Below are 16614 nucleotides of genomic sequence, written 5' to 3'. Positions count from 1 at the left end.
GGGAGTCACATCATTGTTTTCACCTTCATGTACTCTTAATGCTGAAGGTTTCTAGTGAGTCATCCTCTCTTGCACAAATGAAAGTCTTCAGAAGATATGTACCATCTCCCCACACACCTGCTATAAAAAGCTTGTGTTTCCCAAACACCCACCTACAGCTTGAAATAACTCAACCAGAGAAGTCTATGAAGTCTTTTTTTTTTTTTTTTGCGAGTTGATTTATGGAAGAAAAAAGTTTGTCCTTCCAAAAATGCCCAGGTCATGTGTTTCCTTTTAAGTTTCAAAGCCTCCCAGACGTTGATTGGGACCAGATTGAGAGCTCTGTAGTGGTTTTGGATGACATGTTTCCTACAACCCCTTGAGAATTGGCGGGGTTTGGAAATTCTTCAGCCTCATGGCTTGAACCATAAGAAATAGCCTAAGCTTTGAAAATGTTTAAGCAGGATTTTTCAGATCACTGCCCTCTGATGTAGTCAAAACAGGTGTTAATTAAAGACCACCTGATTTTGAGTAAGAAACACCAGACAACTTCAATTCGAAGCATTTCTGACTGTTGACTGTTCTTCACTCACGCAGACTCCTTTTGTACTCACCAGCATCACCCATGGAAGTGAAAATGTTCTCTGTCACATTCATGATTGTGTCCGTGGCCTGATCATAACGTCCGATGGGCTCTCCACAGCTGGCGTAGTGGCGGACGTGCTGCAGCAGGTCGCTGAGGGCCTGGCTCACCACACCAGCTGCTGCCCCGACTTGCTTCAGCAGTTCGCCGTCGTCGCTGGCCGAGCGGCAAGCTTTGACACAGGTTTCCACCGAACGGTCCACCAGCTTCCCAGCCTCAACAAGCTGCTCCTGACACACTGGGGAGCTGATGGTTGGACTCACCACCTGCACCACACACAGTCGTTGGCAGAAGCTTAAGACATGTTACAAGAATTGAGGACTACACTGATATTATACAGACTATATCTACAGTAATTCTTTCGTCTAACCAAGAATAAGAATTGAGTCCTTTAAAATGAAACGTGGAACAGTTATTCATTAGTTTCTGATTTCAAAAAAGTCACTTACTTCATTTGAGATGTGACACAAAAATGTTCTTGACTTTTAAAAAGGTTCAACATCGCATATTTCCAAAGTAAAATCTAACAGAGCCACAGTGAACAGTGTTATAAATTGTGACCAGTGGAAGTCCCTGCCTGTTGGTATGGTAACAAGTTTTAGATCAGTACCTTGGTGCAGGCTACCAGCTGTGAGGTGGACAGGGCACACTGAGTGGCAGCTGCGATCACCCGGTTCTGCAATATGGTGTCCTCGGCCACCTGGGCCACGTTCTTGGCCTTCAGGACTAACATAGCAGCTGCATTGGCCACTGCTTTGGCCAGATTCATCAGAGTGTCCTGCAACATATTAATCAATGTCCTTCACTGAAAGACTGCACAGCTGCGCACATGTGACCAGGAGGGAACTAAGGAAAAATAAACATAGTAAACTCATTTTGTTCAGTTGATATAGTGTGAACACTGGACAACCAAGGGACAAGGAACAGTAGTGTAACAGTTTAAGCTCCTTATCTCTGCATTATTAAGTAAAGGTAATGGACTACAAAGGACACTGATCTTCATGTAGAAGAGGAGTATTGGCTCAAGAATGTGGGTGATATATGAGCCCTCTTCTAACACCAAAGACTGTGAGAAGACATCTAGGGAATAAAAGATGTGTATGTAGCAGGTAAATGAATTTAGGTAGAAAACTGAGACTGATATTGAAGGCTACAGATATGTTTGTGTTAATGGATGTCTGAAACACTATATTATTATTCTACTAATAAAAGCTCTCCACATAAAGTAACAGTCTAATAATAAAGCTTGAGGTGATTACATAAGTGTGTATTGACATTTTTAAAGCGGGCCTGAGAATATGTGTGTGTCTTCCTGTTTGGCCGACAGTGTTATAGGAACAGTGAGTGGGTGGCGTCCAACCTGGAACTTCTCATCAGTCTCGCCCTCCCCCATGTGACGGAGCAGGTCCCCGCTGGCCTGTCCGATGCTTCCTGCCGCAGTCAGCACCGTCTGTCTGGGCTGTGTGAAGATGACATCACCACATTCATTACACTGGCCTGGCCTGTTCTCACACAGGCCTCCATGAATTATCTAAAACAGACGTCTGGATCAAAAATCATTCCAGAAAGCCCTTCTGTAATACATCTTCACTGGGACACAGATAACAAGGAAAACATACAGTTCAACACTGTATGTGGCTTCATGGCTACCAGGATTACAGTGGAGGATGAAGTCCAAGATGGTACGATAATCAGTGGGCGTCTCACCTCAGCGGCTGCAGGCTCAACAGATCTGAGCAGATCTGATACAGCTCCTGCCAGCATTCTGGCAGCACCCATGAGCTTGTGTCCACTGCCCACCTCATCGTCCAATAACGCCGCTAGCAGCTTGACACCCTTGGACATTTCCGTGAGATTGGAGGAGATGGTGGTGATGGCGCAGCCCACTGCTGTATAGTCAGTTTCTGTGGGCTCACCTGCAGAGAATGGACGGTCATCATTACAGATTACAACTCTACTGTGCATCATAATTTGTTGTGCTGATGCCGCATTGATTTAACTCAAATGCACAGGGCAGCTTGCGTGTCATATGCTGTAACTAACACATCAGTGTCAGTGTCATAATTAGAGCCTATTTGAAATGGTTCCATGGAGATGAGCGTGTTGATGGAGCAAGTAGCCGTGAAGAAGAAAAACTTTGCATTAGATAGTGGAGGGTGTGTAAGTGCAACCAAACAGATGGTGAGGTGAGATTAAAATCCTGCAAAAGGCTGGCAGGAAGTTGACTGGCATTGTGCCAAGCAACATGGGAAGCAGAGAGACACACTGCCAGTAAGTTGAGCTTCAGGACAAAAAGTTAATGATTTATTTATCATTAGAAATATTTAGTGGGAAAATGGCAAATGATTGAAAAAGATCATCGTGTTTAACTCTGACTGGGAAAACATTTTTATTGATTCACACTTTAGGGTTACAATAATGTAAAGATAAACAATATTTTCAATAACAAGGCCTTCTCCTTTAGAGCTGTAAAAACAAATGAAAACTGAACATGATACCACATTCCATCCTTTAGCTGTTTAGTATTCTCTTGGGTACTCACCTGCTGTGAGATTGACCACAGATGCTGTTCCAGCAGTGATAGCATCAACCTGAGAGTGGATTTCATGTTTGGATTCATCCACTTTGTTCTGTACCCAAACCCTGGATGCCTTTCGGTGGAGGAGGAAAAGGAGAGCTATAGACTTTCATCACAGTGGGTGATTTTCAGCTCACATAAACTTTCTTGTGCAGGATTAAAAGACTCTGGCTGTAACACCTACATCTTTGGAAACACTCAAGCATTAAATACAGCCTCCACATTTACAGTCAGTTCTAGATCTTAATTGTATCTGAGAAATATGATGGACTTTGATGTGAGGAGAATGCTTGATTCTCCCTAAGCTCTCTTTGCTGAGCAAAACCAGAGGCTGTATTATCAGAAAGCACACACTCATGATTGTTAGAAAAGTGGAACACAAGGTGTGGCTATGAATGTTGGGATGTGGAGGGGTACTCTATCTATCCATGCTGCATCTATCCTAAAATGTTTTTCAAAGCTAGAGCAGTAAGTAGAGGGGAGACTCACCAAGTCATGGCCCAGTGGAGGGAGATTATCAACATGTCCCAGGTCAGCTTGGGCCTGCTGCACAGCCTGCATACTGCTGTTGATGGTCCCCATCAGGGCCTGCTGCGCCAGACTCTGACAACAACAAACAACAGTTTGCAAATGACTAAACAAAAGCTAAATCTAAATACACAAGATGCATTGTATGCTGGTGCAAAATTGCAATCTAATGTCTATAAACCACAGGAGACAGATGGGCTTTTAGTGTGAGTATAAGTCACTCCCTGTCTCACTTACAGACACATTCATATTGCTATTGTGGTCCAGTGTTGACAGCAGGGACCACAAGCAGTATTTCAAACACCGCAAATCAGATTTACATAAAAAAATGTGAGAATGATACACCTCAACACTGTGTTCTGACATTTTAAAAATGAGAGCACTTTTCTCATCCCATCTGTTTACTTTTTGGAGTAGACAGTATATTATATTGCACAGAGTGGTGGATTCTACAAGTTTATATTAAAACATGGTAACACAGAGGGTATATTTACATATGCTATAGTCACATTTGTCTGGGACACCATGTTTGCTTGCAATCTGCAAATCCTCTTTCTCACCAGAGGGGGCATGTGTCCTCTGTGCATCTGCCCTGTGGTGATTTGCTGCTGGGCAGAGGGCATAGTCCCCATATTAAAGGTGTCAGGGCCTCCGATGGATCCTGACCGAATTATACCAGGAAGTGCCACAGAGCCATGCTCCACACGACCCACCCGATTGAACTGTTGCTGCAAAATTGTGGACCTAATACAGGAGAAAAGGAGACAGGGAGTGCATGGTGAATTTCATAATTAAACACACTTAAATCACGAAGTTGTTTCACTGTGTATGTGCATGTACATTCAACACACATATACAGGATGCACGCAAATGCATTCAAACCTTTGACCTTCTGGTTATGTGAAAACTAAGGACGGAAAGCTCAGTGATTTAATGTCAAACAGAGTGAAACACTAAATTAACAATTTCATTCAGAGCTGCGGACATTGTAATGACATACACGGAGCATTTCATCTAATCTTCCATCCTTTTGAAAACTCATCAGATCAATTATAAATGATCCTATTTTAGGATAGTTATCTCTATGTCTAGACAGTGCCGTGTGCTTTGCAAACTGACTTGTGGAGGTGTTCTACATTTCTTTTTATATTACTTAGTGGATCTTTCAATTCTGATAATTAATCTAAATAATAATGTAACTGTTAGATGACGCAAACTTAAAAAATTGTAATTAAAGCAATTACCACGCTTGTTAGCAACTGTTCCCAAGGTGAGTAGGCATTGTCAGAAAAAATATTGTACAGAAAAATGTCTGTTTTCCTTCCCAGCTAAACAGATGCTCCTGACTCTACTGGTTAATTACGGCTTGTTTTGAGAGGCAGCAATTATGTTTTTGTGCTGAGAACCACGACATGAGTCAATTGGCCCGCGAGCAGCCGGAATATGATGCCCCATTCTGCCAGAGAGTGGTTTCACTAAGAGCCATGTGAATTTCCAGTGACGACAAATTTCCAAGCTCTGTGTGATAGAGCAGTGGTCCATAAGCATTACCTTCATTTCCATCAACATCAGCCACTAAGCTACATGGGAAAAATCGCAAGAGATAGAAAAGATAAAAGGCAGATAAAAATGAATCAATTAAAAAGAGCTTCCACGTGAGATGATGTCTTAACCTGTGTGATATCTTAACCTTCCAAAGATGCCGCCTACTCTTTTGAAAAAAATGTAGTGTCTGTACCCTTAGGCAAGTTTTATATCTGTGTTTGTAAAAATAAAAATCATTCAAGGAAGCACTTTAACAAATTGCCTATTGGAATATTTTTGTGTTTCATTCCAACATTACCTCTCTTGGGGGCACTACACTGACAGAAACGTAATTACATGCACAATTAAACAGCAAGGTTTAAATTCATGAAGAATAACTGGACTGTGCACACTGAATTGGAATGGTCAGCATTCTGCACAGACGATACAGTCGATGATACATGAGCACTACCCACTTCTTAGGGGAAACCGATTCCTCCAACATGGTGGACTCCTCATCTCCCTCAAGGCCAAAACGATCCTTACTCTGCTTCTGTAGAGAGGAGAGCCGCAGACATTACAGTGAACAATGGAGGCTAAGTGTATGGAGATGTATATATGCATGTAGGTATGAATTCAAAGAGCTTTCTTTCAATTTTCAATTACTTGCCTTTTTAAGAATGATGTCAATGTATCCAGCAATAAGTTGAGATATCTGCTCTCCCTCTGTAGTCTGGACAGAGTAGTAACTCTCCTGGTACTCTCCAAAATCCTTTGTAATGCAATGAAGGCAGCAGAGGCAGTCACAGTATTTTAACATCTATCTATCGAGCACTGATAAAATATCCTATACCTAATAAGAGCCTCACAGTCTGCTTACAGATTAAAAAAAGATGCCTTACTGGCACTGAGGTTCTGGGTAAACTTGGCAGCACCTTCATCATGTCTACCCCTAAAAAAAAGAAAAGCTGGCTGGCTTCTATGGCCCATACTATTCCTCCAAAGAGCTGATTAAAAATGAGATGCAGTGAATCTCAAAACTGCTCACTTCAAAGCTTTCTACAGAAACACAAGGGTGAATATTTTTGTTTAAATCGATGTTGGCAAATATACCTTGGAGTATTTTTTTAAAATTTGCATAATCTATTAGTCTTTAAATGAAATACTCCCCTCCAATACAAGAAGAAAACAGTCAGTGCTACTGCCAACAGCTGGTAAAGAAAATTGAAAAAGCTTTCAGATAAATAATACATCCAAATTCTGCACGTTCTTCCCGGGGCATCTATTGTTAACTCAGATGAAATAGCTGGCTAGCATGCTGAAAACATTCAATAATGGAGTCTGAGGTCTCCACAATTTTTAGGATGCTGTTTGTATTGGAAAATGAAAAGTGGGAGAAAGATTGAATATGTGTAAAATCACACTGTGCACAGAACAACTGAATATGTGCATAGGATTAGGAGTGTATAACATCTGACTATCTAAGTAGTGCCGAGACAGTCACACAGTACCAGGGTGAAGCTCTTGGGGGAGGCAGCCCATCTCTTGACTGTTGTCAGAGGCCACTCCTGCACCACATCCTTCGTCTTCTCATCCACTCGCATCACCGACTCTTTGGTTATCCCCAGCAGCCGCGGCACCAGCTTATTTTTACCCTTCATCTTTTCCTGTCGGATGGAACAACATCAGGCAACATTTATGTCGGCGCTAAACACCTACACAGATGATTCATTCAAGGTGCGAATGCAAAAACGGTGTGCCATTCTGCTTGTGCTGTTGTAATACACATGCTGTGTCCGTGGCCTGAAGCCCCAAACGGAGGAGGGAGAAGGGCAGCTGTGAAGTGACCGAGCAGAGTTCAGCCTTGTTTAACTGCTGCTTTATTGAGCAGGGTCTCCACAGGGTTTAGTCACTGTCAGCACACCAGCGTGGTGCTTCCACTGGCGCTCTCTGCCTGACCAGCTCCAGTGCCCTCCACTCTCTGCCCACTGAAAATCTATTACAGCTCACTTTAGAGAGCGAGCCCACACTTGGCTCCCCTCCAGGGTTGCAGAGGACAACACAGAAATTAGCAGGATGTAGAAACAGGGGATTTCTAATATATATATATATATATATATATACACATGTGTTATGTTTCCATGCCTTTTTTTTAATCACTGGATTAAAATGGAGAACTCTGAGAATGGATCAAAGGCCAGTAAGTAGAGCGGTTTATAGGGTCAGGGCTCTTAAACACAAGGACAGATAACATTATTCCAGTGTTCATGATATCGTCACACAAAGGTTTATTAAAAACTTTCATTGTTTGAGGTTACACTACTTGAATGTCCCAAGTATCAAGGCTGTATTCAAGCAGGAAGTTGAATTTTCTAATCTAAAGTGGTGTAGCTGAGGTATTATATTATTTCAAATAGTTAACCTTGATTATTGTTTGGGAAAATTTCACTGTGCAACAACTCACAATAGAACAACAGAGACACACACACAGACAATTTACAGGCTTATTTACTTCTCATGTACAGTATTTCTAACTCTGTGAGGTTTGCAGCTATCGAGAGTTTGCCAATGCTAAAACCTGCAGTGATTAAAGAACTGTCAGATAAGAAATGGAAGGTTACAAAACTCTCAGATCTGCTTCAACAAAGCCAGGTCTGTGCTTTCTCCTCTGTTAGCAGCATGAGCGGAGTGCAGCTGGAGTGAATTATTTATCAGCGTCTTGAAATCTCCATCAGTACATCTCCTCATCGGAGGCAGACCGTGCTCGTACGCGGAGACGCACGCGCGCTCACACACAAAGATGATGTGAACCATGCAGTCTGCTTTAACTGTGGGGCCAAATATTCCATTTATCATCCATTAAGACCCCAACAGACAACTGCGCTCTTCCTCTTTTTCCCTCCCGCTCGGGCTGCTGTCAGAGGGCTTTTACAATACCCGCTGGTGCGACTTCGTCCCATTCGCATGCTGCACTTCCAATCCACTTTTGTGTTCGCCAAACCAGAACAGAACAGAATTGCTATTGTCACAAGTATTTCAGAGCACTGAGTGTGCTGCTGAACAGCGAGGGCACAAGCTTCGACTCTAAAGCTTCCGATTTGTTGTGATAATGGGGTATTAGGTATTTTCAACAAGCTTTCAAACCTGTTAGACAGTGCAGTGTATATCAGAACTGCTTTCTCACAGCCGCCACTCATCGGCACAGAAGCATTGCGTGCCCGTTTTCCACATCCAGATGTATCATTAAGCTGATATTGCTCAGTAGTTATTAAAGGAAAATCTGGTTTATTACAATTAGAGCTTGATTTACATAGTGTTGTTCCTCATTTACATAATTCATGGTACTCTAAGTGAACTGCTGAGATCTATGAATGTGGCAACATTACTACCACAAAGTTAAATGGGACAAGAACCACAAGACAGAAGATCCCACTTGTAAACAAACCAACCATTTAGCAAGATTATCTACCCCTTTATTTGGAAGCAAAACGAAAAGCGCCTCTGTTTTCTCTTTCAAATAAGTTTAGCTCACCTTGGGGCTTGTTTACAACCTGTATGATCATCTGACTGCTTGTGTCTCTTCTGTGTTTTGTTTGTTTCTGAATTCAAAGACCTCATGCAGTACACTTGGTGAGTAAAGTGCTACCATAACTTTGTAATGCAATAGTGTAGTGCAATAATGGAAATGATGGTACAAAGAGAAAGATCCAAGTTGTTAAGTGTAGAAATCACATTTGTAAGGAATGTGGGCTTATTGTCCATTGTGCTCATGAATCTACTGTATGTGTAAATTAGCATGGCTTCAGCTCTTACTTTCACCAGGAAGAAGGACACGCCGTACGTCTGCAGGGACCTGGCGAGCTTCACATACTTCACTTTTGCCTCAATCTCCGTCATCTCTCCACAGTTCTTATGTTCCTGGTGAAACGACAGCAGTTACACATCCACCTCCTCAGGCCGCCCATCACATATGTATGGTAATATACTTGAAATGCTGTGATGTACATGTTTTGTATTGTGCCAATTTGTGCCTTAACAGAGAACAAATTACTACAATTTCGCATGGGTTTCAAACACATTATATTTACTTAAATGCACCATTCGAGCAGTGTAACGCACATACTTGGAATATTTTCTTCTCGGACCCTCTCTGCTTGATGTACTCTTTAGGTAGGAACTCCTTCAGGCTATGGAGATAAATTACATTTTTACATGGTTACTCTTTTGAGCTACAGGCATTTCCTTTTCTATTAACATACCTCTACATATGAGGTCATTCTTGCCCTACTATCAGAAAACAGTTGTAACAGCTGACATCACCCCTGAGCTTTCCACTAGAGGAAATCCCTGAAGTAACAGCCTGTACTGAAGCAGGAGATAACCACTGCATATGTGCAGCTGTGAACATAGTAAAAGCACAACACGCCGCACAGACTTATTGTGAATGTTTGTGTTAATGCATCTTTTTGGAGAGAAAAACTTACTCCAGGAATCCGGGCTTGTGCTTGTGCTCCACGTGGGGTCCGAACTGGATCTGAGCCTGGATCCCTGCGAACTCACAGGCTTTATCAAAGGAGACAGGGTGGGATCCATTCAATATATCATCCCTAGCCTGGAGGAGACATGAGGAGGGGGAGAGGAGGGGGGGGGGGGCGGGTTAAGTGAGAGGAAGAAGCACACATCCAGGAAAAGGATACAACTACAAAGGCACGAGATTTCTCCAAAATTCACCCAGCAGAGCTCCGTAATGAGCTCTCATTGTGTGCTTTGAATGTGCCGTGGCTCCAGAGAAGATGTCTTCTAAGTGAATGACTAAGTGCATATCTAGAGCAAGAACATCATAACTGAGACTCTGCCACACAGGGGAGCCAAATAAGATTTGTTTGTGACAATAAAAGCCATTCTGCCAGCTTTCAAACATAACAGCTCCAACAATTTGTCATCACAGCCCATTACGTGTTATTAAAGAGGAAAACACATTACTGAAATGCATCAGTCTGTCACAATATCTCATCTGCATTACAGAATGGCCATCTATGTGTTGTTAGGGAATCTAATGACTGAAAGTTTTTTTCCTGCTGAGCGAAAAAAAAAAAACAAAAGAAAGGGCTTATGTCTGTTTGGTGCTGCTAAGACATCACTTATGTTTCAATGCATTTTCAGCCAGGCTGTCTCCATTATCTTCACCATTTAGGTAGATCGAAAGGGAGAAGCCTTTGTTGACATCTTTCAAATGGTTGTCAGTGTGTGTTGTTTTCTCCAGGGGCAGTCAGCTCTGCCTCTCTCTCTCTCTCTCTCTCTCTCTGTCTTCTCTCACTCTCTCTTTCTAGTGCTCTGCTGCAAAATTAATGGCTCCAAAAGCTGAGAGGTCTTGCTGACAGTGTGAAAGGATCCATCAGTGCTTTTACCATTAGCATATCAGTGCACAGCGTGGACTTGACTCATTCTTACGTCCCATTACATCAATGAAAAACTAAGCAGCAGCTTACTGCTGTAATGAGGACAACAATCTCCTCCACTCACAATCAAGTCCTTTCCCCAGTGCAATTCACAGTGGAGTACATAAGCTCTTACTGAAGACAAGAAGACACTCTAAAATTAGCCCTCACACATGCCATTGACTCTGGTATGCACTGTTACTACGCTGTATTATTCTGAGATGCTGAGGGAATAATGGAACAACTTGATTAGTTTAAATGTTGATATGCAGATTAGTCATAGAGTGTGGTGAATTCACCAGTGGGCCCCCAGCTATTTAGTAAAATTATTTAGGTTGCAAGAGCCCCTGTGTGGGTTTGCATGATGTTTACAACCTGACCCACAGATACACAGAGATACATCTTGAAAATTCACAATTAGTGATTTACGTGCACACTAGTATTCAATTACCAGGATTTTGGAGTATCCTGGTTATGTGTTTGCATATACTGTATAATAGTTTCATCTATGGTTTCAGAAACCTGGACAGGCCTATCCTGGTTTTAAAGAAACTCAAATATGCCAGTAGGAATACACTGACAGAAACCAAGATACTGTTGGATGCAAAGACCTTATCAAGGTTTTGCAGATGCATCCTCAGCTGGAGTTCCTACGACTTTGTCAGTCAAAGAAGGATGCATTTTATTAGGTGTTTCTCTCATCTCCCATTACTTGTGATTAGACGAAGGAGTCAATATTCAGCAGAGAGTTAACTCAGTTGATCGAGAAGTGACAGTCTGACACACAGAGGAACAGCAAACTAGATAATAGCCTGTTAGAATAATGCATACACAAGAAGGTAAATGACCTATTTCACCATGTTTCATGCAAATGTCATGACCCATTTACACTTTCAGCAAATGGTTATACAGTTAGATTTGGCAGAAAAGGCTCTGCTCTTTAATGAGGCTGGGGTGGTGATGGTGCAGCAGACAGTGTTGTCAAGTGCATATCAGCAGAATAGAGTGAGAGAGAATCAGGACTGTGCTGTACGCCAGCCTGAATATGATAGGATGTTACTGGTCAGCTGATGAGTTACACAGCTGTGAGTGAGGAAGAGCACTGAACCTGACGCTATCAAAATCAGGATAAGACTAAAAAAAAAAGGGGGGGAAAAGGATTATATTCTTCAGTTTGGCATTGCTATTATATGACTTTCATTCAGAGAACCACATACAGTAAAGACACTGAATTTATCATTGGCTGGGTCATTTCATCAGCAAACCTCAGATTCAGCAGTCAATTCACAGGCACGTCTCTATTTGGTCAAATGATCGGCCAGATAACTCTACCACATTTGTCAACAGGGCAAGACAGTGACACCAGTCTCCGGTTTTCTCATAGCGGATAAGACAAGTGATACAGTCGCTGGTTGTGGGACATTTTAATAGAGCTGCATGAGTGGAAGTGAAGCACAAGACATCAGAAGCTGTGACACATACAGCCTGGGGCTACAACACCGAGGTCAACAAGTCCACCACGGCCCAGCAGAGCACACAGAGTATAATACAGCCATAAAAATAAATGCTGACGTAGGGATATGCTAAAGCAACTGAATGCACAGTGCAGTGTTCGATCAGGACAGTTACTAATAGCTCAGTGAACAAAGCATTTTCTAAACACTTCATGTCTTAGTTGACACAGTTTTGCATGCGGACAAGTCCTTAATGTTAACTACAGGATCATACCTGAACTTGCTTTGGTTCAAATCCAACCTGACTCTTCTTTCTCTATTTCTCTGCACTATTTTTCCAAGTAAAAATGCTTCAAATGCTCCAAAAAGTGCTGTCACAAACTCTTACAGAACAACATGATGACCTTGTGTAGGATGTAGCAGGTCTTTGATTGACAAAGCAGCACTAAAGACTGGATTCTAGAGTGAATTTTGAGTTAATATCCTTTTTTTTTTCCCCCATGGATACTATTTTGTTTAATGCTTTTTTTAACACTTCATCTGATCCTGCTTTACACTGTGCTGTCTTATAGTGCAAAGAATTTTCTTTCAGAGTCAACTAAAGTGAGCAAAAGTAAAAGCAAAAGAGCAGAGACACACAGAGCGATGCTATTGCTATGGAGGTTTATCCTGGTCTTAGCACAAATACATGACAGAAAGGGAGTGGTCGAGTAGTAAAGGAGATTAGTCTGTTACTGGCAGAGCTTCCATTACGCGCGTGTGTGTGTGGGTGGGTTTGAAATCATGGAAGCTTCAAATCATTAATAAACATTTGAGATCATCGCTGATTCGCAGGGATGCTCTGTCAAAGAAATGTCAGCAGTAATGTCATCATCTGCACAATCTGAATTCAATTACTCTATACTGCTGAGAATCACCGGGGTTGTGAATGATGGAGGACATTAAAGAGGAAAATTGGGGGGGGGGTTAAAAGTTGTGTGTGAGAAAGAAAAGAAAAAGAATGTGGAGAAGAAGCCCGGAGTATGTTCCATTCTGCTGGAGATCTCTCTTCTGGCTCTGTTTGGCCTTTTTAACACAGTGACAAATTAGAGACATTGCCATGTGAAGAGTCTCTGTGATCTGCCTGTGTAGCAATCCCAGTGTGTGTGTGAGTGAGAGGGAGTGAGAGAGAGAGAGAGAGAGAGAGAGAGAACAAGGGAAAGATAGATGGGGAAGGGCAACAGAGACGCAAATGGAGGCGGGGGCAGGGGGCGGGGATGTTATTGTGAAAGGAAATATGAGTCTGTGTTGAGAGGAGAGCATGATATGCACTGTGCTGTAATGTATGCCAGGGTAAGAGGGTGGGGATGTGTGCGATTATGTCAGAATGTGTAGGAGATGGAGCGGGAGTGGAGACAAGGGAAGGAAACGAAGGGTAAGAAAAATAGAGGCAAAAACAGGAACAGACAGACAGAGGGGAGGAGCGCGGCAGGAGGGTGGATGGCTGGTTGTCTTTTATGAACACGTTCAGGAGGCAGCAGGGAGTGAGAAGATGGAGAGAGTTGAATAGGAAAGACTGAACATATTTCAGACATGGTATATAGTATAGTTTTTCAGAGCTGTATTTTTTATGTGGCAGAGTATTCAATAATCTCTGTGTAATTCATTTTCAAAAATACTCTCTTTCCTATGCTGAGTACATCTTTATGTGTGTGTGTGTGTGTGTGTGTGAGTGTCTGGGTACTGTACACCCTGCTGTAGCTCGCCTCTTCTCTCCTGGAAAGGCCAATGCGAATGCAATGATATATGTGGTGAGCAAACCCTGACTAGTGCGGTACTGGACTCGGCTGACCCCCATCAGGGAACCACGCCCCAAAACTGGTAGAACTAGCAACTGCCACAGTCAGACAGAGACACAGCAAGACAGAAGAAAACCAGCTTAATAAACACACACTACCTCATCCAGCCACAACTCCAAACTATTCCTCTCCAACTGAGTCCTACCACAAAATCCAGCAACAACAGGAAGTGTTTAGATAGTGATGTAACTCACGGCCACCCAAAGCTCCACCTTATGAACCACTGCAAGGTTACAGAGTCAACCTCTTCAAATCACTAACTGGTCAGTCAATACAGCTCATGCTGTGTAGTCAGTCATTGTTCAAACGCGCTGAACCTTATTTGAAGTTGCAGTCAGGATCCTAAAGTATCCATGGAGACCAAATATGTCAGGGTGAATTTTGGGGAAATGCGTCTAAAACGATGCACAAAACATCTAAAATATTTCCATCTGAAGAAATGGTAGAGCCATTACATTAAATATTTCTTCCTCACTGTTAAGAATGTGAACTGAAGAGAAGTCTGGACAGTAGCATGGTCTGTCCTGCACTGAAGCAGTGTCCATCCTCAGATAGACACATGAAAACATGAGGCCATTTCAAGGTTAGAGCCCAACCAACAGCAACAGTTCCAATTATTAAATGTATATGTGGAGAAGACTGTGTGCTTGTAATGCACAACTATATAAAAGTCAAAAGAGCAGCGTGATGGTGGGAACTATAGAAGAACTTTAAGCTGCACTCATGAATATTTGAACTGTCGCTCAACTCTGCAGTTCCGCTCAGCTCTGTGGAGCATTTTAGCTTCTTTAAGCTCATTGTTTTGGTTTTAACATCTGCAAATGTACTGTTTTGGTACTCTCTCCATACTCGTCAGGCTTGTTTCAAGCCACAGCAGGCAGACGCTCTCAGTGGAAAAACTCTTGTAAACTCGCTGTATGTCAATTAGCCAGCACCAAACAGAAAATGTGCTAGCAACTAGCTGGTGAAGAATCTACTTGATTAAGAGCCGGATACTTTTCTGAGGAGACAAAGCAGAGCTAAAAGTAGAGTGAATATAGGACTTAGGTTCATCAGGTGGACACAAACACAACACCAAATGTATGCTCGTGTCACTCCATGTCTGCTGAATCTGCGCAGATTATTCTGTGCATATTATGCAAGAAGCAAGAAACAAGTCAAACCTGTCTGGACCACATCTCAGCTAACAACATTTCAGTCTGTCCAGGCCTGGCCAAATGTTAGATGCACACTAAAACATAGTTATTGAGTCTAATTACACTCCTGTCTCAACTCCTGTTACGTCTCTTGTCTCTTCTGAAAAACATTTAAATAACACCCAAAAAAACTGCAGTGTGATTCAAATGCTAGGCAGCTTAGGCCTTATTTTTACAGGCTGAGCTGTAACAGCAAAAACATTTAGGCCTCAGTCACCTCTCTCTCTCCCCACAGTTTTTTGCTGGTTCATCCTAAAGGTGTGTTTACCTGAACGTAGAGCAGGTTTAGCTGGACAGGGTCCCGTGAGTCCACATTCTGGTCCGAATAGAAGAACTTGCGCCTGAGCAGCAGAGTCTCGCTCTCCTCCACTCCTTGCTCTCTGAATGTCCTGCTGTGGTCCAGCCAGTTCACTGCCCAATCAATACACACACACTCTGTTACCACACGCACTGAAATGAATACACATTCACTTAACAAAGATGCTACTAGTGGAGGATACTGATGGTGAAATTAACCAGGGCGTTCAAACGCATCAGAGGGGGAAGACAGATCAGCTTAGACAGACAATTTACCACATTAATCACGGAGAAGTGAAAATCCTGACTGGGAACTCGAACTGTGTCGTTTGCTTTCTTTTCTGCTGAGACGAAAGCTAGTTTTCAGTTGGGACTGTGATTTATATATTCGCATGTTTCAAAATTTAATTGGTGTCCTCTGGGCAAAAGATAACAGTAGTAATTTCATTAAAATTTGATTTGTCCATGCAATAAATTAGACTTGAGTGATAAAGCACATGTCCAGATGATGGCATTGAGTCAGATTTATTCATGTGAAAATAAGAAACGGGCTTATAAAACCATCAACATATGAATGACACTTGTGGAGGCTTCTGCACTTCGCACTCACAGTCATCATCTGTGTGGAGTTTGGCTTTGAGCTTCTCCATCTTCCTCTCGTCTCGTAGCAGCAGCGTTCTGTCTTTCTTCAGCGTCCCCATCCCATCTTCCTTTTTGTCCTCCATCACCTCTTGAATGAGGGAGTACTCCTCATAGTTGGTGATTCCTGAAAAGGGCGCAAGTTAGCCAGGGAGGAGGAGATGCCTTGAGCTGGCACGATAACTGCTGCCACGATGGAGAAAGCAATTCTCTTACGCTCTCTTTTCATCTCTTTCTCTCTGCTTTGAAACAGCAGTGAAGGAAAGCTGGTACAGAGCCAGCAAACTAAAATGGGAGCCGAGGAGGAGAAGAAGCCAAGCAGAAAGACCTACTCCAAACAAACATTTTCCAATAAAGCTATCTGCCAGACACACATCCCTCTCCTCCTCACCCAGTCGAGCTCGATGGCAGCCCATTATAATTGAAATATACAGCTTAGGGAACCCCTGTGTGACAGGCAGGGGGGGGGGCACGGTCTGAGCCTTAGGAAGAACACTTCA

At 42.6% G+C, this 16614-nt stretch overlaps 1 protein-coding gene across 2 annotated transcripts in view; it reads right to left on the bottom strand.

Annotated features, from left to right (window-relative positions):
* Positions 1-16614, bottom strand: part of tln2b (talin 2b) — a 78882-nt gene that overhangs the window by 31232 nt on the left and 31036 nt on the right. For both annotated transcript variants that reach the window (XM_071499001.1, XM_071498991.1), the window contains exons 5-19: positions 16086-16241; positions 15447-15589; positions 9737-9864; positions 9376-9439; positions 9066-9170; positions 6764-6919; positions 5923-6024; positions 5729-5805; positions 4289-4472; positions 3690-3803; positions 3165-3273; positions 2330-2538; positions 1983-2081; positions 1233-1400; positions 594-888 (exon numbers count right to left, since the gene is read on the bottom strand). In XM_071499001.1, coding sequence (XP_071355102.1) covers positions 594-888; positions 1233-1400; positions 1983-2081; positions 2330-2538; positions 3165-3273; positions 3690-3803; positions 4289-4472; positions 5729-5805; positions 5923-6024; positions 6764-6919; positions 9066-9170; positions 9376-9439; positions 9737-9864; positions 15447-15589; positions 16086-16241 — 2109 coding nt within the window. The remainder of the gene's footprint in view (positions 1-593; positions 889-1232; positions 1401-1982; positions 2082-2329; positions 2539-3164; positions 3274-3689; positions 3804-4288; positions 4473-5728; positions 5806-5922; positions 6025-6763; positions 6920-9065; positions 9171-9375; positions 9440-9736; positions 9865-15446; positions 15590-16085; positions 16242-16614) is intronic.

Source organism: Trachinotus anak, unplaced genomic scaffold (genome assembly GCF_046630095.1).
Source record: "Trachinotus anak isolate AG129_WGS33_773 ecotype Australia unplaced genomic scaffold, CSIRO_AGI_Tana_v1 ptg000002l, whole genome shotgun sequence".
Lineage (NCBI taxonomy): Eukaryota > Metazoa > Chordata > Actinopteri > Carangiformes > Carangidae > Trachinotus > Trachinotus anak.
Note: the sequence above shows the minus strand (reverse complement) of the source record. Positions and strands in the feature narration are given on the sequence as shown.